General features: G+C 39.8%; 2 protein-coding genes across 2 annotated transcripts; one reads left to right on the top strand and one right to left on the bottom strand.

The window, feature by feature from the left end:
• Positions 1-181: 181 nt before the first annotated feature.
• Positions 182-4,041, top strand: abhd4 (abhydrolase domain containing 4, N-acyl phospholipase B). Its single transcript, XM_020099540.2, has 8 exons — positions 182-1,181; positions 1,861-1,946; positions 2,169-2,267; positions 2,362-2,650; positions 2,842-3,029; positions 3,114-3,225; positions 3,336-3,522; positions 3,694-4,041. The coding sequence occupies exons 1-8, from the start codon at positions 1,138-1,140 to the stop codon at positions 3,781-3,783; spliced, it is 1,095 nt and encodes a 364-aa protein (XP_019955099.1). The 5' UTR covers positions 182-1,137; the 3' UTR covers positions 3,784-4,041.
• A 2,544-nt stretch (positions 4,042-6,585) lies between these two features.
• tgm1l1 (transglutaminase 1 like 1) lies at positions 6,586-25,086 on the bottom strand. The gene is made up of 14 exons (XM_020113175.2): positions 24,767-25,086; positions 19,562-19,842; positions 19,243-19,434; positions 16,860-17,111; positions 13,870-13,988; positions 13,600-13,707; positions 12,269-12,446; positions 11,561-11,699; positions 10,065-10,257; positions 9,601-9,754; positions 9,146-9,430; positions 8,191-8,351; positions 7,940-8,076; positions 6,586-7,826 (listed from the first exon to the last, which is right to left on the bottom strand). Exons 2-14 carry the CDS (start codon positions 19,839-19,841, stop codon positions 7,682-7,684), a joined length of 2,343 nt encoding a protein of 780 aa, XP_019968734.2. The 5' UTR covers position 19,842; positions 24,767-25,086; the 3' UTR covers positions 6,586-7,681.
• Positions 25,087-25,539: the final 453 nt, after the last annotated feature.

Genomic DNA, 25,539 nt, shown 5'->3' with positions numbered 1-25,539 from the left:
AGTCCAATGAGTGACGTGTCCTCGCCAACCGGATGCCGCCTCGGTGTTACAGGAAATACAGTCCGAGTAGCAAAAAGGCCCGTGTTGAATAAGCAGAGCCCTACGCCGTAGCCTGACGTGCGCCTCCCAAAAATCCTAACTACGCTGGTTAGCGAAGCCCTCCCGGAACAATTAAAACAAAGATATGCTTAAAGTACACAGATGTTATACTCTGTCAGTTTTCTGACATGCGCCTGGGTCAATTGTAGTTGATACAATCATACCGTCACTCTAAGTGTAAAACATTATAAAACTTGATTTCATTTTCAGCACGAATAAATAATAACTTTTTAACTCTATTTTTACTGTAGCTATTTGTCTGAATAAACTTTATTAATTAAAACATTTGCCAAACAACATAAAGCACACACACTAACATAACACACCAATAGAAATTAAAAATATACAAAGGATAAAACAAGCTAAGTGTCATACTGACAAACACAAACTTAAAGTGATAAAGCAAACAAATATTATATAGAATAACTTTGGCTAAAAGCTAGTTAGTATAATCTTAAAGTACGACATGTAAATAGATGATTGTGTCTTAGGTTGATCATTCAATAATTAAATGGTGAGAAATTGTAACTTAGAGAAATGTCCACAGTGTTTTCTATTTAGTTAAGAATAAAATGCACAACACTATATGGCAGTTCAATGATGTCACATAGAACAGAGTTCACAATGCAACTATATAACTTAAATACAAACAGCTAAACTAAAATAAAATAATAATAACAAAGGGGCTAGAATTAGCCTCGTTTACTTTTAGAACCGTTTTTATTTTCACCTATTATTAATTATACACACAAAAGTATACTCAACTGTAACAAACACGGATCGTAAAATACTCCTGTTGTCAAACACACAAAGTAAAGAAGCTCTATTTCGTTTTACCGTGAACACTGAACGACGCTTCGGGTGCATCTTCACAAATAGACGATCTTTGTGGCCTGGTCAGCTGACCCAGGGACGTACGAGTTACAAAACACGAGCAGCTCACACACGGTGACTCGCTGTGTTTTGTGTCCGGAGCAGAAGTCGTGAGGTTCACCTTGATCCTTCAGACTGAATGTGAACCACGGAGCATGCTGACAGATGGATCCGGCTTCAGCTCCGATGCAGAGCGACTGTGAGACGGAGTAAGTCGGTGTCCCAGCTGCTTAGCTGCACTCACACTACATCCTGTCCACTGATTGTCTGCCTACATTCACCGCACCAGCAGGGACATGTGTTTTCACTGTGTCACTGTCTCTTTTTAAATTGTCACTGACTGAGGAAAGGAGCAGCAGTGGGTGACACTCCACGGGGAGGCAGGCATACCAATGATTCAGCAAATCTGAATAACCTGTTGGTATTGGGGCAGGTGAAACACCTGGAGCTGTACCTGCTGTAGTAGTGGTGGTGGTGGTGGTGGTGAAGCTAGAAATATGACACTGGCCTGTTTCCACCTGCAATCAGAGCGGGAGGGGTGGGGATGATTTACTTATGAAATTATTTACGTGCTCAAGACTGCAATGTTGTCGGTGCATTGACATAAACAGCATGACACTGAAATAAAAATGACTAATAAGAATTCACAGGTAACTGGGATAATCATTAACCTCTGCCTCAATGCTGTGGCTCATGTGTGATGGTTGTGAAACGTGACACTCCCCCGGGTGTGTAGCCATCATGCTTCATGTAAAGAACAAACCACACTGGCTTGAACCTTGGACTTGTGCCAGAAGGATTAGTACTGTACATATATCAAACACTGAACGTTTCCTGTTCTATCTCTTCATTCTCCTCATGCCTCTGTGTTTGTTTCTGTGCTGTCAGACCAAACGCAGTGTGGAGCTGGTGGCCCTCCTGGCGTCCGACCTCCATGTCCCTCTTGAAGACAACAGAGTCTAGGATTCTTGCCTGTAAGGAGGTCTCGACTTATACTGGCTGATTATATAACCACTGGGAACTAATGTAAACATAACTAGGCACTTTAATAGTGTTTCAAATCTGCTAACCCTTTATGAAATATCATGTTTCTCCATCTTGAGAAAGTGTAATATAAATATTATATTGTGCAAACTCAGAATCTCATTGAGGACATATTGATTCCTGTGTTACTCTTCTTTTCCTCATGACATCAGGTATTAAAAATGACCTGTGGGCCCGGTTTGTGACGTTACCAAACCAGGATCGGCTATGGACTTTGACTCTCACCAACAAGATGGTTCGCAAACCTGCAGGTATGACCCTCCTCTCGTTGTATATCAGGAGGCAGCAGCTGTATCCTCTGCATTTTAAAACACACAAACAAATTCCCCCTCTGTTCTCCACCAGCCCCTAAGACTCCCCTGGTGATGGTCCATGGCTTTGGAGGAGGGGTGGGGCTGTGGATCAGAAACCTGGACGCGCTAAGCAGGTCACGGCCCATCTACGCCTTCGACCTCCTGGGCTTTGGCAGGAGCTCCAGGCCTCCTTTCCCCTCAGATGCCGCCAAGGCGGAGGAGCAGTTCGTTGAGTCCATTGAACAGTGGAGACAGTCTGTGGGCCTGGAGAACATGATTCTGTTGGGGCACAGTCTGGGGGGGTACCTGGCTACCTCCTACGCCATCCAGTACCCTTCAAGGTAGTAGTGTGCACAAACGTGAGAGACATAACTAACACAAATCCTGAATGGTAAAACTGTGCCCCTAAAACCCACTCACCACCACCTTCTCATAATAAGTCTTTCCTAAGAAAGACAGTGGTGTGTACCACATAATGATTAAACAAATAAATGGTACTTAATATAATTTGTCTTCTGCTGTCTTTTTCCAGAGTATCACATCTTATCTTGGTAGACCCCTGGGGTTTCCCTGAGCGACCCAATACACAGATTGAGGCGAATCGCGATCAGGGGACAGATGTAGTGAGAAGGTCGTCCCCTCCACGCTGGGTGAAAGTTATTGCAGCGGTGGTCTCCCTCTTTAACCCACTGGCTGTCATTAGAGCGGCAGGCCCATGGGGTAAGAGATGCTATTGTTTATCTAGTAGTACGCTGAGCCACATTTTACTCTGTCCACTAACGTCGGAGTATGTCATTGATTCAGGTCCAGGGTTGGTGAACAGATTCCGCCCTGATTTCAAAAGGAAATTTGAAGATCTGTTTGATGACGATACTATGACGCAGTACATCTACCACTGTAACGCACAAACCCCGAGGTATGCAGACATCATGGTATCACATTTAAACAATACAACATAATGCCTGATAATAGATAACCCATCTGTTATCACCCTTTCTCCTTTCTCCTCGTCTTCCTCTTCCTTAGTGGTGAAGTGGGTTTCCGTGTCATGTCGGAGTCTCTGGGCTGGGCCAAGAGGCCGATGCTGCATCGGGTTGACCTGCTGCCGCCCTCCATGCCCCTCACCATGCTGTATGGAGAATCTTCCTGGGTGGACAGCTCATCGGGCGACAGAGTGATCCAGATCAGGAACCAGGCCAACACCAAACTGCTGGTGAGTGGACATGCACAAGTAAAGACATTAGGCTGATGTCCAATTATGTTTATTAAATGTGCAGCACACCACTGAATTTGTATCATTTTAATTCAGTGAATTTTCTTCAGCACATTAACTTAATTTGTCTGTACATAACTGACTGTCTTTGTTATCTTTGTTTATCTGCAGCTGATAAATAAAGCCTCTCATCACTTGTATGCTGATCAACCAGAAGAGTTCAACAGAGTGGTGGAAAATATATGTAACTCTGTTAACTGACTCTGTGTGTGTGTTCCTGTACTTACATCTTTGTGAGGAGCATTTTAAGCATCGACCTTACAAAGTGAGGACATTTTGGGAAAGTGAGGACATTTTGGCCAGTCCACACTTCCTTAAAGGGCTGTTTTAGGATTAAGTCTTGGTTTTATGGTTAGAGTTAGGTTTAGGTTAGGGTTAGGCATTTAGTTTGGATAGTTAAGGTTAGAGTAAGGAGCTAGGGAGTGCATTATGCCAATAAGTGTCCTCACTAAGATAGAAGTACAAATGTGTGTGTGAGCGTGTGAGCGTGTGAGTGTATGAGTGTGTGAGTGTGTGAGTGTGTGAGTGTGTGAGTGTGAGAGTGTGAGAGTGTGAGAGTGTGAGAGTGTGAGAGTGTGAGAGTGTGAGAGTGTGAGAGTGTGAGAGTGTGAGAGTGTGAGAGTGTGTGTGCACTGAATGTATAGAGACAGTTCATTATGGTGGTTTTAGCAGTGTAATCTTTGCATGTCAAGCATCCTGGATGCTGCTCTTCTCTATAACAAGTTATTACTGACATACAATTAATGTTTGGTATTTATTACACCAATTTATTTAGAATTTGAAACGATTTATAACATGTATTGTTTTTATTCTGCCATGTGTTCATAAAAAGTATTTAAAGGTCTGATTAAACCAACACTAAAAAATGCAGTTATGCTGTAATAGTTTATAACTAAGCAGCCACCAGTCTACTGACTCACAGTTTATATGTGCCTCACATCAACCAATAAGCTCTGGATGTAATATTTTCTTTGACTTCTGTACCTTTCCCACTGTATCAAAGAGACGATTGTGTTTTATACCTTGAAAACAATAAAAGCTTATTCGTCGACCATGTCCTTCTCTGGTTCTGTTGTATTCCACGTGTTGCACTTTGTGACCCAGCCAGCAGAGGTCAGTAACAGGTGTCATCCCAATGAAAGTCCTCTGATCAAACTGCTGCACAAACAAAAGTACATACATATATTCAGCTAAATATATTTTACAAGTATAAGTACTCTCCACTATGCAGACAGAGCAGCCCTTGTAATTATATTAGTTAAAATTGTATTTGTAAGTAATGTAATGGTCATATACACATTTAGTTTGATTGAAAACAACAGTTGCTATTAGTCGTTTATAAAGTACCTTGAAATTGGAATATTCATGTCAATACATTTATATTTGAATGTTTTCTTCAGTACAGTGCTTAGGTAAAATACTTTCCTTACCCTGCTGCATGTACACTACATTATATGTTCAAATATTTTTACTTAATCTGGCAAGGCCATCATAAAACAATCCTTTGAGAAATGCTAAATGAGAGAGTAAAAGTACAGGAGGAGCTGTGAGTATATCTGTGAAGTGTAATTTTTATACAGTGATGATTCAGACGTTTTAAGAAAACTTAAAATGAGACATTTTCTTCAACTGGAAAAGAAAAGAAAATCTACTTCTTAACTAAATAAACCATAAACTAGTTTAAAGTGGTAATCTAGTGTCAATGTCACAAAACTGGAAGCAGTTTTGGTTATCATGGAACATGGACCTTTTAGAAATATATTACCCAACACTCTTCATTATGAAACAAATAAAACACCTTTAATAAGACACCAATCAAAGAATATGATGGAGACAAGTATGTCCAACCTAAAGAGCTTTGGGATCAAATGAGGTTCACTAATATTTTGTGCTTAAATATTGAAATACTGTGTGAAATATTTGTGTATAAAGGTTTTGTAGCTGTCCAAATATTCCATATATGTGTAAAACGTTTTGTAGCTGTAGACAGTTCATACAAGTTTTGTGCACACAGATATAATTTGCACATGTGAAAATATGTTTTTACTTGTACAAATATTTTGTGTCCCTGTTAAAAAGATTTGAAGCTGTAGAAATACAGTAATTGTATTAATTATTATTAAATAGACTTACTTCTACAAAAGCTTTTTCACAAAAATTAATAAATGTACAAAATATTTCTTCACCTACTTCTCTTTTTTTACACATGTGCAAAGTATGTCTGTACACAAACATTCCTACACAAAATATATCTGCTGCCACTAGACTTTTTTGCACACTCACAAAAGGTGATGTGCAACTGCTACATTATTTCACAGGCACAAAATCTTAGTGACCCCATTTGATCCCATGTATAGCTCGGTCTTGTTGAGCATCAGAGAAGAGAACGACAAACCCCAGCACAGTATGTAAGTCAAAGGGAAAATACATACCTGCATTGAAGGTTCAGAGCAAGAAATAAATGTTTCAGTATCGTAAAGGTACAGTGTGTAGAATTTTTTGATATCTAGTGTTGAAATTGCATGTTGCAGCTGAACACCCCTCACCTCACCCTCCCCTGTGGTAGCCTTTAGTTGTCATAAAAACTGCTTAGTTTGTCCAGTCTGGACTAATGTAAAAAACATGGCGGGCCTTTTCTGGGGTAAAGAAAACTACAATTCATACAATGTATAGATGAAATGAACTAGTGTAAATATAATGAGAATTATTCTACATTAAATTTCTGCCAATAGTTCCCTTTCAACTAAATCTTACATGAATGATGAAATGAAGCAAAGGTGTGCCACATTCCAGCTGCACTGTTGAAACGAGTCACTATGAAGTAATGTCATGCCACACTTTCCTCAAATCAATAAAACTAGTGGTATTACAGAACAGGAATCTTACAGGCCCACACCTGCCTCCTCTCTGATCTGTAGATTACATCATTTCACCATCTCTGACTATGACACCGGGTGTGTCTGTAACAAGTGATGCAGATAGAAAATAACTATTAGTCAAAGCCATCATTTCAGTGTAAATTTTATTACCAAAACGACACAGAAAACAGTCCCACTAAATAAGATAGATAAATAATATCTTGTTATTCAAATTGTTCCTTCACATTGTCCTTTAGTTGCTGAAGTCAAATAGACCAGAACAAGTAAATCTATGTGTAAAATTCAGGCCGCTCTGGACTTTGATGTGGTTGTCTTTGTAGAGGCAAATCCAATTTTGTAGGTAAATTGCAAAATACTGTAAAGCTGATGTCAGTATGATTATACAGACACAGTGGAGACAAACACACAAAGTATAACAGAGCAACATCTTAATTATCAGGCTCAACCACAAGAAACATTCTGCAAATGGAGACACGTCAGTTTAACGAGTGCTAACTTTTTCAATATAAAGGCAGCGTTTTGAATTTGCATTAATTTTCTGACTGAAGTAACCCTTCAGCCATGTCCCTCCAGATTTATTTTTTTCAAATACACATTGTCAACTAGTCTGGAAAAACAAGTTTGTCTTCCAACTTTGATTACAAAATGCTCAGTCAAATTTAACAGGAAAAAAAACTGGGGGGAATTCCAGTGTGCAATTTGCAAAACGTCAATTTCAGTGTCTCCTTTCAAAACATTTCACAGTACCCTTCCTTCATTTAAGCCATGTGAGGTTCATTTTGTCTGAAAATAGTTTTCACATATTCTTTTTTTCCACCTTATGACAAGATACATGTATAACACACATTTAGCATTTTCACTATCACACAATACTGTTGACCTGACTGCACCTTCACATCAGTCAGTGTTGAAATGCACTAGTTTAGAATCAGTCTAATAACTAGAACAGTTTAATTCAATTTATGAATGCTTGTTAGTTACAGCACTCCATTGGCATGCATTTAAACCCTGCTTTATACTTCTTCACCACAGGGTTGATATTTTAGAGCAAGGCAGAAATGTATTTATATTACTCCAAGTAAAAAATAATACAGATAATGCTACAGTTGTTTAGTGTCTATTCATAGTTTTAAAAATATTAACATTTCATATTGTGCTATATAAAACAAACAAGATAGTTTAAAATAGAGGAACTTGGCAGAATTCATGATGGTTCCATTCTATTTTTCAAGAACGACGATATTGGCCACTCCGTGCACTTGCGTGAGCTGTTTGCAGTCGAGGGACGCCACCAGCTTCCTGGGTCCGGGCTGGGTGGGGATGAAGTGCTCTGTCAGTGTCACTGTGGAGTGACCAGTAACGTCACTGAGAGGGACAAACAGGAGAGAAAGATTAATCTGGAGAAGAAAAGTAGTGGGACATTTTGAAGGGTAAGAGACAGCGAGGCACAAAGAGAGGGCGACGTCTCTCATTCTTACCCTACAACCACTTCATGGCCCTTTTGTAGACCCAGGCCTTCCACTCTGAACACCACATCCTTCAGTGTACGTGGCAGCGGGTTGGTGAAGGTTATCTTTGCAGCCATCTCCTTGCCAACGATGGCTTCTCCCATTTGCTGCCAGGCACAGATTGCACACAGGGTTGAACAAAACTTTCTTATCTTTTTAGAGTAAAGTTTTACACTGAAGAGAAATAGCGCAATGCTGCGCTAAATTGCTACTTGACCTACCGTGATGTTGAGGTCAGGTGTGCGGAGCCTGAACGTGGTCTGGTTGGCCAACACTTGCTGCGTCTCGCTGACTCTTCCAGACAGGGTCAACATCAGGGCGGCCTGATCCACCAGCTCGTTCTGGTACTGCTGGTAGGGCAGCACCCACTCAATGTTTTTTTCTGCGCGAAGCGATAAGGAAAAGGAGCACAGTTCAATAATCAATATTTCTGCAATACAAGTTTTACTGTTGTGTAGTTTCATGGATAGTTATTGACATGAGAGCAAAATGTGTATTTTTATTTATTCATTAAATTCACAAGGTGCTTTCTTTACACCAGGTTTCTGTCCAACTTCAGCTTCCATGAAAAATGTGTTCAGTGCTGTGTATTAGCAAAGTTTTCAGTTCCAGTGTAATATATTGCAATAAAGTGAGATTACTGAATGTCACAAGAAATAATATAATCTTTCTCTATACAAATGAAACGTTTGTTCATGATGAAACACACCTTTGCTTAATAAAGTAGACTCATGGATTTTATTGCTTCAGCCTTACTTGGTCTGATCTCACCAGCTAAGCTTGTGGTGACTAATGTGTGCTTACTTTATTTAGATATCGTAATGTAAATGACACAGTTTAATGTCTTCATGATTCCTGAACAATTGTGCTACTGTTAAACTACATCTTAACTTTTACCCTCTTGTCGCCATTGTCACTTTTGGCCACAGAGGTCCCTGTTCAGCAAGATTTACAGAAAATCTCCAGAAATGATCGTCTTGAACTGAATGTTTCGGCTGCACGGGAGCAGCAGAAACAAGCAGCACAGTTTATATGACAAACTGCAAACACTTCTTATCTACACATTGACTAACATTAACTTTAAACACGTAATCCTTTGATACAATGTTAGTATAAACATATAGACTATGGCGGCTAATTGGTAGTTAGTAATTTAACGCTTAGTGGAAATCCAACCTTCATTGGGCAAAAGCTCCACAGGTATCTGTTCCTTCTTGATGGTGCCCTTCAGCACACCGGTGTAGTACATGACGGCCACCTGGCTGTGCAGGATGGTCTGACGAGGCTGTGAGCTCAGGTTCTTCACCAAGATGCTCAGCCTAGCATCGGTGCCCATCCTCGGCCCCTCGCCCTCCATCTTCACCTCCACGCCTACGTCCTCAGCCATGGGCGTGGAGTAGACCTCTGGCTTGCTGCCATAGCGACTGGCAGTCTCCACGGCGATGCGTTCCTCCTCGGAATCTGGTAGAGTAGAGGGAGGAGAAGGTGAATTATTGACAGAAGCGATAGATTTGCAGACACAGTCCCTCAAATCAAAAGAACACGTTTTAATAAATCATTACATTTTAACAGTGTTGGAATTATTCTGCCGCTCTGAAACGTCAGTCTAAATAAAATATGTTTTTCTGCACCTTCTTGGTGTTTGTACAGGTGTGTGATGTCTGCCCGCTCTTCAGAGCCCACGGCTTTGGTGCTGATGCAGTGGCCGACCGCTTTCTTCTCACTATGAATCTGGCTGAAAGTGCCATCCAGGTTCCTCTGCCAGTAGATTTTATCACTGTTGACCTGATCGGAAAAACAAGAAAAACAAGGTCAAACATCAGGAGAAGATTAAACAAAGTATCCATCACAGTTATTTATTATCTGTATTCTTTCGTACAGTTGAAAACAAATGACCTTTTCTTTAAGTCTTTTGTGAATAATATAAATTCGTTTTCTTGAGGGAGAATCAAGGGCTCTACAAACAGTTCCTGGTTGATTTCAGCTCCAATTTTTCATATCCTTAATCCTGGAGTTTTAGTTTGAGCACCTGTCTCTAACTTTGGCAACACATTCTTATTCATCTAGTGGTGACTAACCAACTCATACCACTCACCTCAGCGAACACGAAAGGCGTGTCATGTTTGAAGTAAACTTGGCCGGAACGGATGGCGTTGATGGAAGCGGGGCCACAGCGGAAGGTGCCCTGACTTGTTTCCTGTGGAGTTGAGTCAACAGCCTGCCAGCCTCCATTGCCATGAGGCAGGTCGGGTCGGGCCATCCAGCAGTCGTTCCATACGTGGAAATTCCTGAGTGAAAAGGGAAATAAGATGTTTTAATATGAGGTTGTTTGAAGAGGAACAGTGTGACATTTTGTGAAATATGCTCTTTAGCTGATTTATTAAAAGTTAGAAGAATATGATCTACCTCAGCTTGGTGTGTGCCACTGATTTCTAATCAATCGATCAGATGATATTTGGATAGCCCTTTTCATACAATGTAACACAAAGTGTTTTACAGAACAACAGCAATAAAAAAAACATCCTCCGTCCCTTCACTCACCCCGTCCACACACACAGCAAAACCAAATGAACAAGAACTGAGGAAATGCCATCGTAAATCTCATAAGTTTGAAATGAAGATACAGCAAAGGCAGGTAAACAAAGGAAGATAAAATGATATAGACATAATAATGAAATACTGAACGAGATAAGTAAAAGATAAGGATGAAGTAATAAAATGGTTCCAACAGCCTCATGATTAGTTTTGTATTAATTCAAATACGAGAGTGAATTTATCCTTCTCATCTAACGCTCAGCGAGAAAGGCTTATTAAATCAGCATATTTCTCAAAATGTAGAGCTGTTTCTTGAATATTACATAGCATGTTCTTCAATTATAGTTTTTAGAAGATTAATTTCAGATTTGCATTATTAAAATGTTCATGAGTGTGTGATTATAGAGGGCAAAAACTGTGTTAAGCATTTACAGAGCAATACAGATGTCATTTAAAAAAAGAGATTTAAAAAAAAGAGCATTATTAGTTAGCTTGTAGGCCTGAAAGATATGGACAGAAATTATACCTCGATAACATTTTTCGTATCAGTCAATGTCAATAAATGTCATTCAAATATCACATTATTATCATTTTTCCAATTGATTAACAGCAAAACAAATCTGAGGTAGATCAATTATGTGTAAAACCTCACTCTGATTGTACGAAGCATAATCAATATACCAATATATATTGGACTTTAGTTATTTTTGTATTGCTTAGCCCTATCAGCTAGTATAGATTTAATGAAATTCAACATTAATTATTGTTTCAGATGGAGTATGCTAACATTGCTCCATTTATGGAGCAACAGGTGCCTGGTCCAGCTATAGAGGGACAAGAAATGGCACCTATCTAAGGACTGTACTACATATATGGGATCTCAGTTCAGCCTCTTGAGTCTGACAGGAGCTGCAGATAATTGAAAGTCTATGAAGTCTCAGGGTCAAGTCAAGTTAGGAGGGCTCTAAATGTACAGTGCATTCCAAAGGGATGGATTTAGCAGCGGGCAATTTTCCTCGTAGGGGGCTCCTGTCAATGTAGAGATACACATCTTACCATACAGAGTCACTATTGAGGTAGTCGATCGGCTCCATTTCCTCATCGAAATACACATCGGTGGTCAGGGACACGTCAGTATCGTGAGCGGACTGGAAGTTAGTCACGCTGCGGGATGGTATCCCAAGACACCGCAACACTGGAAAAAAAGACAGACACAGATATAACATATACATCAATTAAAACTCATGTAATAGTTGAATTATGTTTCCAGATGCAAAGCGTGAGCAAACACACATAACAATCCTATAAAGATGACGTTTGCATGGCTGCAGTGAAAGTTCATAAACCTGCATGAATGAAAGCAACACATGTGGCTCTATCTGTGATAAAAGTAGGAGGTATGACAGGAATGCCAATGCAAGGTATTTCTGGTGTACATGAGCTATGTGCTGCTATCAAGAGCAACGCTGCAGTTGTGATATCATGTGAGGAATCCTGCAAGCACAGATTAAATGAAACATTCTGTTCCAGAGCAGTGAGAGCTGATGAACGGAGCCTGACAAACAGGAAATCGGGATTACAATTAATTTAGACACTGTGAGTCAAACTCATGTGAACACTGGGAGATACAACACTGGTTTTCTCTGTGGCATTTCACACACACTCATACACACAAATACACCCTTCACATGCCTTCCACCACCACCCACTAAGCTCCAGCCTCTCTATAAAAACACCACCGCATGATTTATGTCACATGCTCACCTGTTGTAGTGACCCCAGAAAATACCCAGCACTGTCCATAGCACACAGGCGTGCCGCTGGAGGAGTGGTACTTCCTCAGGATCTCCACGCTGCTGCTCCACGCCGCGGGAGACACTCCGTCTGAGTATTTCCCAGACCAGTTCCCGACCAGAACCCCGTAGTCATCCTGAGCGTTAATCTGGAAAAAGGATGGAGACTCAATCAAAGACATGTTACTGCCATTATACTGTTTTCAAAAAAGGATGCAAGAGATTATATGGGCTGTAGCTACAATTAAAGACAGTGAGGTGATATTCTTTATATTTAATAAGGCTGGGCAATAAAACAAAATTAATAATTATTGCAATATAATCAATAGCCCAACAAGTCCAACATAAATTGATATACATTAATGTTTATGCACTATGTAAGCAGAGTGAGGAGGTAAAACACATTAAGTGTTTGTCATAAAGAAGAACCTTCACCATTAAATCCTTAAAATTTAAGATATAATAATATTACATTTAATGTGATGATTATAAATATCGAGTGATACGAAATTCTTTATCTTAAAAATAATTTTTGGCAATATCGTCCATCCCTGATATTTTTAATCAAATAGAAGTATAAAAATGTGTGACTATTTTTCAAACGGGGGTCTGCAGTCTTATTTGTGTCAGTGAAGGGGTCCTTAATGTACAAAAGTGTGACAACAACTGATCTAAAGTACATGACACATGTGCATTTAGGTTGTGTCCAAATCCACTTTAGCTAATTAAATAGTACAATATACAATGTAGACACTGGATAGTAAAACGACAACTTTATTAGTCTGAAAAATAACACTTCCACCTTCCACCTCTGTTTTATTCTAAATAGTTTTGGTCCTTATCAAGACCGAGAGCCTGACATTACCTTTAACTGTTCAACTTGAGAATTGGGTGTTTTATGCTATTAGCAGCTCATGTAGCCTCAGGCCTCTAGCCTCAAGCAAAGAAGAGCTGAGCTTTCCACAGAGGTTTAGTAATTGTATGTCTCTTTAACTCCACACCAACAGATCTTTTTCATTAAAAAAACTTAAATTAAAACTTCAGACACAACTAAGGGAAAAGACTTCAAGCTACAGAATGCAGTATACAACTTCTTTCATATGTGCACAATGTACTGCTGGAGGCCTATAAATGGCCTTTGATGTGTAAAATTAGTGGCATTTCCCTTTGATTACTATGACTGCTACTGAATTAGAATTTCATGCAGTATATAGTATGTGTGTTATACATATGTGATATAAATTAATATACATTTTTATATTTTACCAATGTATTTAGTCTCGTATATGTTAACTGTCTTACCATGGCAGATATAACCCTGACCACATTGACAGGATCCCCTCGACCAGACGGAGGCATGTCACTCTTCTCCAGGATGAACAGACACGCATCCAGGATTCCTTCATGAAACTACAGTGAAACCCCCCACCACACAAACGATTTATTAAGAAAGTAGTTCATTTAGATGGGAATTGAGCATTTTTTTCAAATTAAACAAAATCAAACACTGTTTTTAAAGATGTACAACTTCAGCATAAGAACAAATGGGCTGAATGTCTTGATAGTGCACACCTGTCCAAAGTTCCATGTCCGGGCACCAATTTGTTTCTCTGTGCCATAGTAAATCCTCCCAGTGTCATTCAGCACATACTCGTTCCTCTCCTCCTCATCATCCAGGAACACTGCATCCTCTGGAAACACAGGACACAGTTAAATACACAGTATGTGTGTGATCATTTTTCAACATAAAAACTATTCTGACAAAACAGTGTATACATGTATGTGTGTATGTGTGTTTGTGTGTGTGTTTGGGTGTGGGTATGTGTGTGTGCTTTCTGTAAGATACACTAGCACATCTTTTTATTATTCTTATTTCAGTAGAACTCTGGTGAAGACTTTTGCCTATTTTCCTGTGGAAATGACCCACAATCCATGCTTTGTTCACCTCTTCAGTGACTAGGCCCCCAAAGAATGTGATTTCTATTCACAAATCATGTCCCCAAGAGTCTCCTGGGCCAGGAAATGGTTAAGAAACACAAAGAATCTTTGGACCTTGAAATGGGGCCCACACTCATTTATGGGAAGTAGTCTGTTCTGAGTGACATCAGCGCTGCAGACTTGGGTGTGCACCCCCTGACACGAGCTTCACAAACATAGTCTTTCTTTTTCCATCTCATTATCTCTTGCTGATTCTTCAGTGGTTAGCGGTGGGTCACAAAAAGGAACGCGACAAAAGGAAAAAAAGAGAAAGCAGTAAAAGTAGTAGAGTATTCAATATGGACGTGAAACAAGCACACTTCCAAAGTGAAGGGAAGAGGTCATGAGGGAGGAAAGAGAAAGAGGGGATGTTATGCTTGGGAGGGAATGAGGGAGAGAGAGTGGAGCGTAGCAGAGTGACTTGAGATTTCTAAAGGAGAGAACAGAGGGAGGTGAAGTTGACTTTATCTGGCAGCTATGATGATTGCAGTTTTCACTTCTTCACTGAACATTGTGGAATTTGTGACGAAAGACACACACACACACACACTCACACACACACACACACACACACACAGGATGAAGAATAAGGAGGAGGCCAAAGAAAGGAGCAGTGGGGTGATGGAGTGAGGGCGGGTCAGCAGATAGGAAGAAGGGAGTAGGGCTGAGTGGGCGAGGCATTTAAAGGAAGGAAATACACATGGAGGCTGTAAAAGGGAGGGAGAGGACGTTGTCACCAGCTGTGGGATTACTCTGAGCTCGCCCCGTGGCATTTTATACAGTAATTGTGGGATTTTGACTTTTATGAGCGTGAGGGAGAAATTGGTCTCGGGAATAAGAGATTGAAAAACGGAAGAGGAGATTGGGCGTGCTGCCAAAAGCAGCAACCCCATAATGAAAGACCATCTTTTAATCAAATCCAGGCCCACATTTTTTTTGTTTTGTTTGCTGTGACGCAAATGTACTGCTTTTCTGCTAAATTTCCTGTGAGTATAGTTTGCAGTGCTCAGCAAACTGAAAGAGAGAGTAAACAACAGATCACATTTCCTAATGCTTCTATTTAAATGAATAAGAAACTTTGTGACCATACATTATTTAAAAAAAAGATATTACTTTAAGAATTTATTTAGAAATGAGGACATACTTATCCCAGCAAAACTGAAAGATGATATCTGAGTGCAAAAACAATTATTTTATATCATGAACATAACTCAGCATGCATGGCATTCAAAGTGATTCTAATCATTATTTTCTATTAGAATTGGATAAAATGACTATGAATGTGTGAAAGGTGTAACATCCACTGATAATTATCTGATGATTTGCTGATTCTGAAGTTCCACTCAGCTCAATAGAGCATTTTAATGTGTTTCAGCTAATTATTTGGTTTTATGGACAACAATCTTATTTTTCTGGTTCATTCTTAACAGTCTCATAAGCTTTTGATAGGATATGAGACAAGGCCTCTTTGTTTTTAGCGAAAATAATCTGTAAACTTACACTACCTGTTCTGCACCAGACAAAGCTAACAACCAGCTATCGAGTCCAGAACTAGACATTGGTGCCACTTCTTTGATTTTTATTGCCAACTTTGAGAAAACCTTCCCAGTTGCCAAAAATTTGGAAGGAGACGCTCAGGTAAAATAATATCATTGACACCAACAATGCTAACAACATTGCTAACTGTATAGTGGAACAATAATCTGGACACCAAGCCAGTGACTGAAATCATGTTTATTTGCTCTAGATGGGTCCGGCCCTCATCCCATCTGCAATAATTTCAGTTTGATCCCAGAGCTAAAAGAAGAACATATACATGACTAACACTCCCCAGACAGCCAGAGAAACTGCAACGCAATTTTTTTTTTCCTGGTATGTAGTAACTGGCAGTTTGCTATGATGCTTTCATATCAAGTTAAAAGGCCATATTATATATGTCTATTCAGCTTGTTTTTGCTGCCCTCAATTGGACAATATTCACAACCAAAGTAGCTAAATGTGCAAACACCAGGATCAACCTTATTTATCTGTAATAATTTCAAAAATGATGTTATATGATGTTTTATCTTGCAATAATGTTTTAGTCACGCACAATTCAGGCAGGAGCTGTAGTAGAATAACCAAGTTTACCAGCTGTCTTGAATTGTAGCCAGTGAAGTTACATAACTCCCATAGTTACAGGATCACGCTGTAGCTATTTGATTGACAGCAGCAAAGTGGATCAAGTTGGCCTTTTTCACTCATGTGTAACATTATATCAGCACTCCTTGCATAGATTCGGAGACTGTACACACATCTGACGTATCTTGTGCCAGTATTTGCTGTCTGAATGATGATGCTGTTACACAGCAGCTATTTTCTCGGAACATCGCTCCTGGCAGCTCAGCAGGAAAAAACTGTTTTTCTGCCAGCAAAAATATAGATTTTGTTTTAAAGATATACGGCCTAAAAGCTAATCTTAGGACAGATGAAATGTTATTAATTCCATACAGTTTATGTAACACTGTCTGTCTTCTACCAATCTTCTCTTAACACCAATCTTCTTTGCTTCATTTTGCTTGTGGGGCTCATGGAAACGCTCTTACCTTCACACCAAGGGTTGAAGAGCATGACAATGGTGTTGTTGGAGTTGTACGTAGTTGTGGCCTCTCCCTTTATAGAGCGAGTCACCACGCTGAGCCCGAACAGGCCAATCACAGCGCTGGCTGGAGAGTTGACGGACAACTTGATCTTGTTGCCGTTCTCTGCTACGATCTTTGCCTCCCAGCGTTCATCCTCCAGGTGATCCACCAGAGGAATGATGACGTGGGTGCCTTTGGACACCATGGGCAGGGGACCTACACCAGAGAGGTGATATTTGAGTCATGTTGAATCAGAATGCACCATTATGGAAGACACATAAAGAAACGTTTTGTAATGTTTTTATGCTGTGGCTTTAGATGGCAGCCTCCTGTACAATGTACTGTCTTTTGAAGTAATGCAAATGTAAATACAAGTTCCATTTTTTCAAATATATACTTTCTCACAAAGAGTTTCATGAGAAGATCAATACCACTCTTGTATCCGTCCCTTAAATCTGAAGAGCTAGGAGACTGTCGTTAGTCAGAGTGAGGAAGACCAGACAATAAAATAAAATAAAAATACAGAGAATGCATACATAATATAGACCTTTCACTGCAGATGGAAACATTTGGAAACGTTTGCAGAGAAATGTACTTGACTAAAGGGCAGTGTTATGTTTTGTGGGGTGTTTTTAAGCAGCCAAAAGTATATTTGAATCACACTTGCACAGTGCCTCAAGATTTAAGTTGTTTTCTCATTCTTATAGCTTTGAACTTGGATGAACTCATGTTATACAGCAGCTATGGAAGCAGAAGGACTTTATTACAACATGTAGATGGCAGGAGAACAAACCTTATGTTTAATTATCTGTGTCAAAGTGTTTGACTCTCACAGTGGATGACAATCCAACCAAACTGTAAACCACACATGCATCACAGTTCCCGCTGTGCATGTTCCTCTGACTCTGGGTCTGGAAGACATCGAGTTCTGCAGAAGACACACCTCCCTGCAGATAGTCCAGCACATTTCTGACTGATTTATCTTGGGGTGACTAACATAGATGTTCTTGTGTATTTCACCAGAATTTTGTTGAGGAAAAGCCCAAAACAGCTTAACCGACTTCGAACTAAGTTTATCTTGAGCTATTTGCTTTGTGGCACCCTCCTGGTCTGGGGCGAGTTTAGGTCCTCATTGTTCTCCAGCTGACGCCAGTCAAGACCCCATTCTTCCTTTCTCACCACTGAGGACTTATTCAAAAGGAAATCAATTCAAGAAACATGTTGTTATTTTCAGAGATTGGCACCATCTGCACTGAACAGACTTGGATCTTTTTTTCTTTTCTTAGAGAAGTTTAACAAGTGGCAATGATAAAAAGCTTCCTAAACGCCTAAAAACCTTTACCTTAAATGCAACAGTTAGTGCAAAGATAACGAGTGTATGTTGAATGTGGATGATAGTTATTCTCCTCCCACACGAGCATGTAACAATCTAAGCTGCCGGTGACTGATAATCATTTCTCTGTGGTGATGTAATAGCCCTTTATTCCCCAGCGTGCTGTGGGTCGTAGCAGTGTGAGGCCTGTAAATACCAGAGGGAGGTGTTCAGTGTCCTGAGGTCTGGAAAGTGTTAGCACTGGGCTGGGTGGTGGAATCCAAAACTTGTGGCGTACGGCTGAACTGCTGATCCATTTAAATGTCTTCGGTATGCATAGCATTTTGACCACATTTCCCAGGCTCTGTTTTGAGTCAAGGGTTCGTTCCTCCGCGTTTCACATGGGTTCGCAATAAACGTTGGTTAAAGGGGCAGTCCACCAATTGTAAACATTTGTATTAGTTTATTCTTCGTGGACTGGTTGTCTTAATCCGTCAAAAGACAGTCAGATGAACTCAAGTCAACCATGCTCCAAATGTGTACATTTTAATAGATTTCATACTTATTGTTATTTGCCATTGTTTTTTACCCGAACCAAAGGTTGGGTTGGTCAAGTTTACAGTTACAATATACTTTTTTAATTTCAACCATTTATCCAGTGACGCATCAAAAAGGTTCTAAAGCGGGGGCCATTATTTACAGGAAGTAGGGGGCCAATTATATGTGCAACATCTATGCCCACATTTTTCCATTATTTGTACCGTACTACTGCTTATTTACTTAACTTTTTTCCACATATGTGAATAGATCGTAGTAAATAAGATAGCGACTACTACGATTACAATAATACTGTTATAACTTTTCAATTCATAATTTTTTTCATTTATTTCATGAATTCATCTTCTATTTCTATTTGTGTTTAAAGTATTGGCATATTGGAAGAAGTTATTTGCTATGTTATTTTATATGTTATATTAATCTCTAAACCACGTATCACCCCATAACTCCCAGGGCATCAATACATTCATCTCATACCTGTCTTCAGGTCCAGATGCAGCTTGTCAGTGGCAGCACAGAAGGGCCTGCTCAGCTCCAGCTCTATCTGGAAGGTCTGTCCTCTGCGAATGATCAGCTCATCACCGTGATACAAGTCAGTGTGGTGCTCCTGTCTGTTCTGACCTGTCTTGGAACTCAGCAGGTCAACCGAACGCACCAGCAGCTTTATTTCTGAAAGAGAAAGTTTCACAACAGTGTTTCAATATGTGCATGATGCAAAAACAGAGATTTGATCTAAGCCTGTTGTCCTTATGATATACATGATATAACAGTTTATTCCAAAAGTCAATCACACTACCTTCCATCTCCTTTGCTTCTCCATTCTCAGGCTTTGGCTTGACAGGCTCTGGGGCTGGAGGTTTGACCACTTCAACCTTGTCTGTGACATCGAAGGAGGTGCTGCTCTGGCGCTTACAGCAGCACGGACACATCTTCCTGAACCATCGGCGACAGGCTCCATCTTCCTGTTTCTTCTCCCCATCTTTCTGAATGGTCAGCTCCACCCTGGTGGGCGGGGCTGCTCCGGGAAAGCGCCCTACCTCTGACACGCCCCTGACTGTTAACCGCTCGCTTGGCATTCTAGGGGACAAATAAAAAAATCCTTGAATTGTCAATAAAAATTGAATCATCCCACTTGTGAAAATGTTTTGCAATTTAAAAATAGGGTTGGCAATTTGCTTCTTTGGACCGAATGAAATGATTGGCTGGCGTACCTGCAGACATACAGTACCCAGCTGAAGCGCAGATGACAGACAGAGGTTAGCGAGCAATACACGGAAAAGTCGGCTTCCAGGAGTTCACATTCATGTGACGAGACAGCTGATGGGAGGGGGTGGTGTGTATCAGTTGCATTTTTCAAAGTGTAGCCAGCTCTGGCTAGCTTTTCCAGGATTACCAAACTAAGTTTAGATGATCAATGTAAAGGGCCAACCAAAACACTTATTGGCAAATAGTGTAAAGTATAATCCCTGAGGCTCCTCTTGGTGGTTGAAATTACAAAAACACGTTTTATCACCTACCCCGAGCAGTATCGATCATGTGACCAAGTGTTGAGATATTTATCACTGAATAAATACCATGATATACCTCTGGAGAATTGCTAATTGCCAGTATTTGTTCTGTGAAATATCCAGATTGAAGTAGATATTGTTTTTGGATGTTATGGTTGACTTTTTATGGTGTGAGGACCACAAACAAAATGTTATTTGTCTCAACTTTATCGGCAGAAAAGCAGAAATCTCAGAGACCAAACATGTGAAACAGGGCATTGGTTGAGAAAATGTCGAAGCAGCTCATCACAATTGTTGAAGCAGCAGACAGAAAATGGACAACACAAGACACTGTAGAGGTCATTATAGAGACGGTATGGAATTTCATTCCACCAAACTTTGTATCCATAACAAAAAAACATCTCTTAAATTTTTTCACCTCTCCATCACGAAAACACCCATTATATTTTCTCTTTCACTATTTCCCACCATTACCACGTTCCAGACGCGTGCTCTCCCCGGTCGTTGAGCTTTCCCAAAGCATTCTGGGGTATTTAGCCTTTATCCTTGTCAGCTACACTCCGTGAACAATCTAACACGCCTCCTGCAAGGAACTAGATTCTATCTGCCTCTCCCCAGCTGCAGGAGCGTAATGTAATTTCCGTGCATGTCCCTGTGCACGTGGGTGTAGATGCATGGATCATATGAACATCTATCACACTGCCATGTTTTCCTCCCTCTCATTCGGTGAGGGTGGGATCACAGCGGAATTAGATCATTTGTCACATTAAAGATAAGCCTGTCCTAGGGTGTCGTAATATCCCAATGATTAGGGCGCATACCACAAATTCCCCTGAGTACTGAGTTCCTGGTTCAACTCTGCTCAACTATTTAATGCATGTCATTCCCTTACAAGCATTTCCTGCCCATCGTCACTGTCCCTGCCAAACAAACAGATTAAAAATATATATAAGCCTGTCCTTCAGCCTCTAAACTCAGGGTTAAATGTCATGCAGCAAAATCAGCATAGGGAAACTGAAAACAAAAAGTGTTTACACAAATGGAAGGCAGAGGGAGGAGGCCTTTCCCTTTCACCCCCTCCCTTCGCTCCTTTCTCTCAACATCTGCAACTTGTCCATTGCACAAAAGACACTCAAGGCTGCGGCACCGGTTTATTATTTGCATTTTTACAAACACCCCTCACTCCCATTAGATGCTGATGCATCTCCTGTAGAACTTTCCATTCTGTTACACCCTACACCCAAACAGTTTGAAGGGTGGAAGATTGCACACAAAAAAATAGCAGTTTCATAATAGAGCAGGTCATCCATGTCACATGGAAGTCAACAGAAGTTGTTATCTCAGTCTATGACTGAGATGACAACTTATACATCAATCAACTATAGCAAGCAAGTTGGTATGATGGCGTATTAGTGACATGTTGAAGAAAAAGAATTACAAGATTTCAAGAAGAATCGTTGGTTACATCTGCATGATATTCAAAGAGGTTTTAAAGTTTCACTATAACATTGGTTCACTATTTCAGATCCTGAAAGAGTCAAAGTCCAGCGAGTATGAGTTCTCCTTGGTGCTTATTTCCTAAAAAAATGTAAACTACGATTTTTTTCTCATAATATTTAAACTTTACTTGTGTAAAAGTAGGACTTTTTCTCGTAAGATTAGGAGTTTCTTCTCAAGTCTGTCTTAATTCTCATAATATTAACAACTTTATTTTCGAAATCTCCAAATGTCTTTTTCTACAACATGGCCCTGTGTTGTAGATTAACGCTAATTTCCTTAGCTAATAACATGAAATGATGGAGTTAGCTGTTAAAATGCTCTTTAGTTTTGTAGGTAGTAAGCACCAGACAAACTCATGATGGCTACTTACTTTGGAGGAGACAAACCTCACTACTATTCATAACTAGAGTTGCTGAGGTATAACTGGCCAACCGAGGATGCAGAGCTGTGCACATTTACTTTGCCCTCAGTCTGTTTCAGTGCATCTCACCATGTTGTCTTTGTAAAACTTTAACAGTCAGCAGTTCAGAGTAAAGCTGCTGAGGAAACTTCCTGCACATTTATACAGACAAGCATCTATGAGAGTCTGACCGTGTTGTAATCCTATTATTATTTACCCTGACACAGGACACTGGTAAGGCAGTGATGGTGAAGTTATGATGGACAGAAGGGGTATTAGGGAGGGATGCATCACAGTATGAGACTTGATGTCCATATGCAATTATGGTCAAAAGTTAGTGATAAGATGTGAATTGTGGTGTAGGTTAAGATTAGGGTAAGGCATTAACTGTTCACGATTAAGGTTAGAGGTAAGGTTTTGATTCTGTTGCCCACGATGAATAGAAGTCAATGCAAAGTTGACAACTGTGCAAACCTGTGTGTGTGTGTGTGTGTGTGTGTGTGGTCCAGGTATTACTCATGTTGTAACGACTTGCATCTGTTTAAACAATCACATAATTCTTCCATATCAGGACAAATAGCAGGTCCTCATAATGTAAATCATTTAATTTTAAGGTTAAAACATATTTTAATTTCAGGTTTAGGTTTTAGATTAGGGCAACAGTAAGGCAACTTAAAGTTAAGGTTAAAGTAAGTTGATGTAATGTCCTCTGTCTTTCACGGATCCTCATCCAGGAGTCACACTCTCTGACCTGATGATGATTGAAACAAAGTGAAACACATTCTCCTAACTGGGCAATTTAATGAACTTCTGTTAATTGAAGTCTGCATCCCTCTTTATACTCACTGACAATACGGGACTGAATATTTGTGAAAAAAATCAAAGGTGCAAACATAATTGTTTAAGAATTACAGCAACAATGATACTTTTCAAACATAACAACAGCTTTTCATGCTGTTCTGCTCATTGTTTGTGTCTTCACAGGCTTTAAACAAGCCAAGTTATCTCCCTGCTGCACCTTAGGTGGCCAGTAAATTAGCCAATTAGTCACCCACTCAACCCCATAAAACCATGAAAAGCCACAAGCCTGTTTTTTTTGGCAGTGCTGCTCTTCCTCGTGCTTTAATGCACAAACTCAAATGGGTTTATAATACAGCCATCAGCCAAGCTTGAAATGAAGTGTTACTTCTTCATCTCTTTCTTGCTTTGCCCATCACGACCCCCCAGCATACATCATGTGTGGTGCATGTGTCCTCTCTCACTCTGCAGCTCTGCACTTGTTCCACAGTCAGTTTGGGTTGGCATGCTGACATGCCTGGTACACCCACTGGCCTCTGAGCTACGTCAAACTTTGGCTGGGCTTATTTGTTAAGTGAGGTTGTTCCCATGTATCACTGATTAGTTGATTTAACTCAAAAAAAAAAAAGGAAAAAAAACATTATGTAAAAAATGTAATTGCCTGGAATGTCTTGAGAAACAGTTGAAATCCTGTAAATTCCTTATCCTTCAATGTTTCTGCATAGGGTTGGGCAATAAAACCAATTATCATCACAAAATTATTTTCATCACAAGTCATACAGCAAAAGATCAATATATGTTAATATATTACTTATGAATTGTGCAAGCAGTGAGGAGGAATCACACATTATTGATCTGTCCAGGGCAAATCCAAAAGAAATCAGATTGACCCCTGTCTTATCAGTAGTCTTTTTTACACATTAGCTAGTGGCTTACTAACAATACTGACAATAAATGTGACAATTTGGTACCATTTTTTATATTCTAAACTTTTTTACACCATGAGCTAGACCAAGGGACAGTTTTGAAAATATTTTCAATGTCGCGTGGCTTTGCTCATAGCCTCTTCAGAAATATCCTTGAGCCACCACTGCATCAACCTCAGATTTCGTAAATGTTTTATCTGTTTATCAAGTGTTTGTCATGCTGCTCATAAAGAAGAGTTTAAACCCACAGCCTTTACTCAGCTGCAAAAATCTTCGTCTTTAAACTTAACTTAAATCAAATTGTAAAATGTATTGTGATAATTCTCAATATCCACAAATTATGATTTTCATATCATTTTTGGTCATACCCTCCAGCCTTATGTCTGAGAGAAGGGGAATGATTAGCTGCAGCTGGTTGGCCGCCAACCAACAAGGCTGAACACATGAAAACACTTTCACTTGTTGTTTCTTGCAGTGAACATGAGGCTTGCTTTAAAAAAAACAGGTCTTCGTGAGAGGATAGAGAGGCCTCGCTTTTCTTATTAACCGAACCAAGTGAGGTGATTAATTGGATTGTTGCAGTTGATGACAACAGAAAAAACTTCAGCAGACTCAAAACTGAATTAAAAAACTTTCATTTAGAGTTGACAGAAGCGTGATGATGTTCAAGATCAGCAAAGGCAAGAAAACATCCAGTGAATAAGACAAAAGTTCCACACTGTGATATATCTTTGATTTGAACTCTGCTTTTGTAAACATGTGGACAGTTGTACTATAAACCATCCCTGGAACAACAGACTCTCTCTGGTCTAAATGAGGAAACCGTTAGGTCTTTGGAATAAGAAACTCTTAAAGTAGCAGTGACTTACTTTCTCTCTGTGGATTCTCCTCTTCGAAATGTTCCTTCAGCGTGTGAAAACTTTTCCTTCTTCACTCGTTCTGATCTTGGATCTGAGTACTTATATGCCCCGGACACACACACCCCTCTTCTCCCAGCTCAGCGCACCCCGCCCCACCCTGCTCCGCAAGGCTCAAGTTCCCCCACTCCCACCAGGAGCTGAGCGCGCTGCGTAAAAGAGCGCACGTAGTGAATTATAACCAACATGACGAATACACACACACACACACACACACACACACACACACACACACACACACACACACATAATGAGGATAGAAAGTTTGTTACGCAATGTTGCAGCAAAACGTTTCCAATGCAGGAAGGGAGTGGGAGCAGACAGATAGTGGAATGCAGGAAGTACACTATTATTCTTGAATATTGTGAATGTTAATGTGACGATAAAATAAATAATAATAAAAAAGGTAATGAATTATAAGTGAAAAATGAATACTACTGATATTCAGCAAAGAACAGACACAAACTATAAAACAACACCAATATCAAACTCAACAATTCCAAATCAGACTGATACATTTATAATCATAACCTTATCAACAGGCCCAATAAGGGGAACAAAGGAAAACATAAATAAAGAAACAAATGAATGAATAGTAATAAGTTGCCTCAGGTGATTTATTTGTGTAAATAGTAAGAAAAAAGTATATATTTTTTAAATATTGATGTTCTTTTTTTGGTGCCAACATTTTCATTCCAGCCCTCAGCAACAAAAAACACACATAT

This window comes from Paralichthys olivaceus, chromosome 16 (assembly GCF_024713975.1).
Source record: "Paralichthys olivaceus isolate ysfri-2021 chromosome 16, ASM2471397v2, whole genome shotgun sequence".
In the NCBI taxonomy this organism is placed as follows: domain Eukaryota; kingdom Metazoa; phylum Chordata; class Actinopteri; order Pleuronectiformes; family Paralichthyidae; genus Paralichthys; species Paralichthys olivaceus.
Note: the sequence above shows the minus strand (reverse complement) of the source record. Positions and strands in the feature narration are given on the sequence as shown.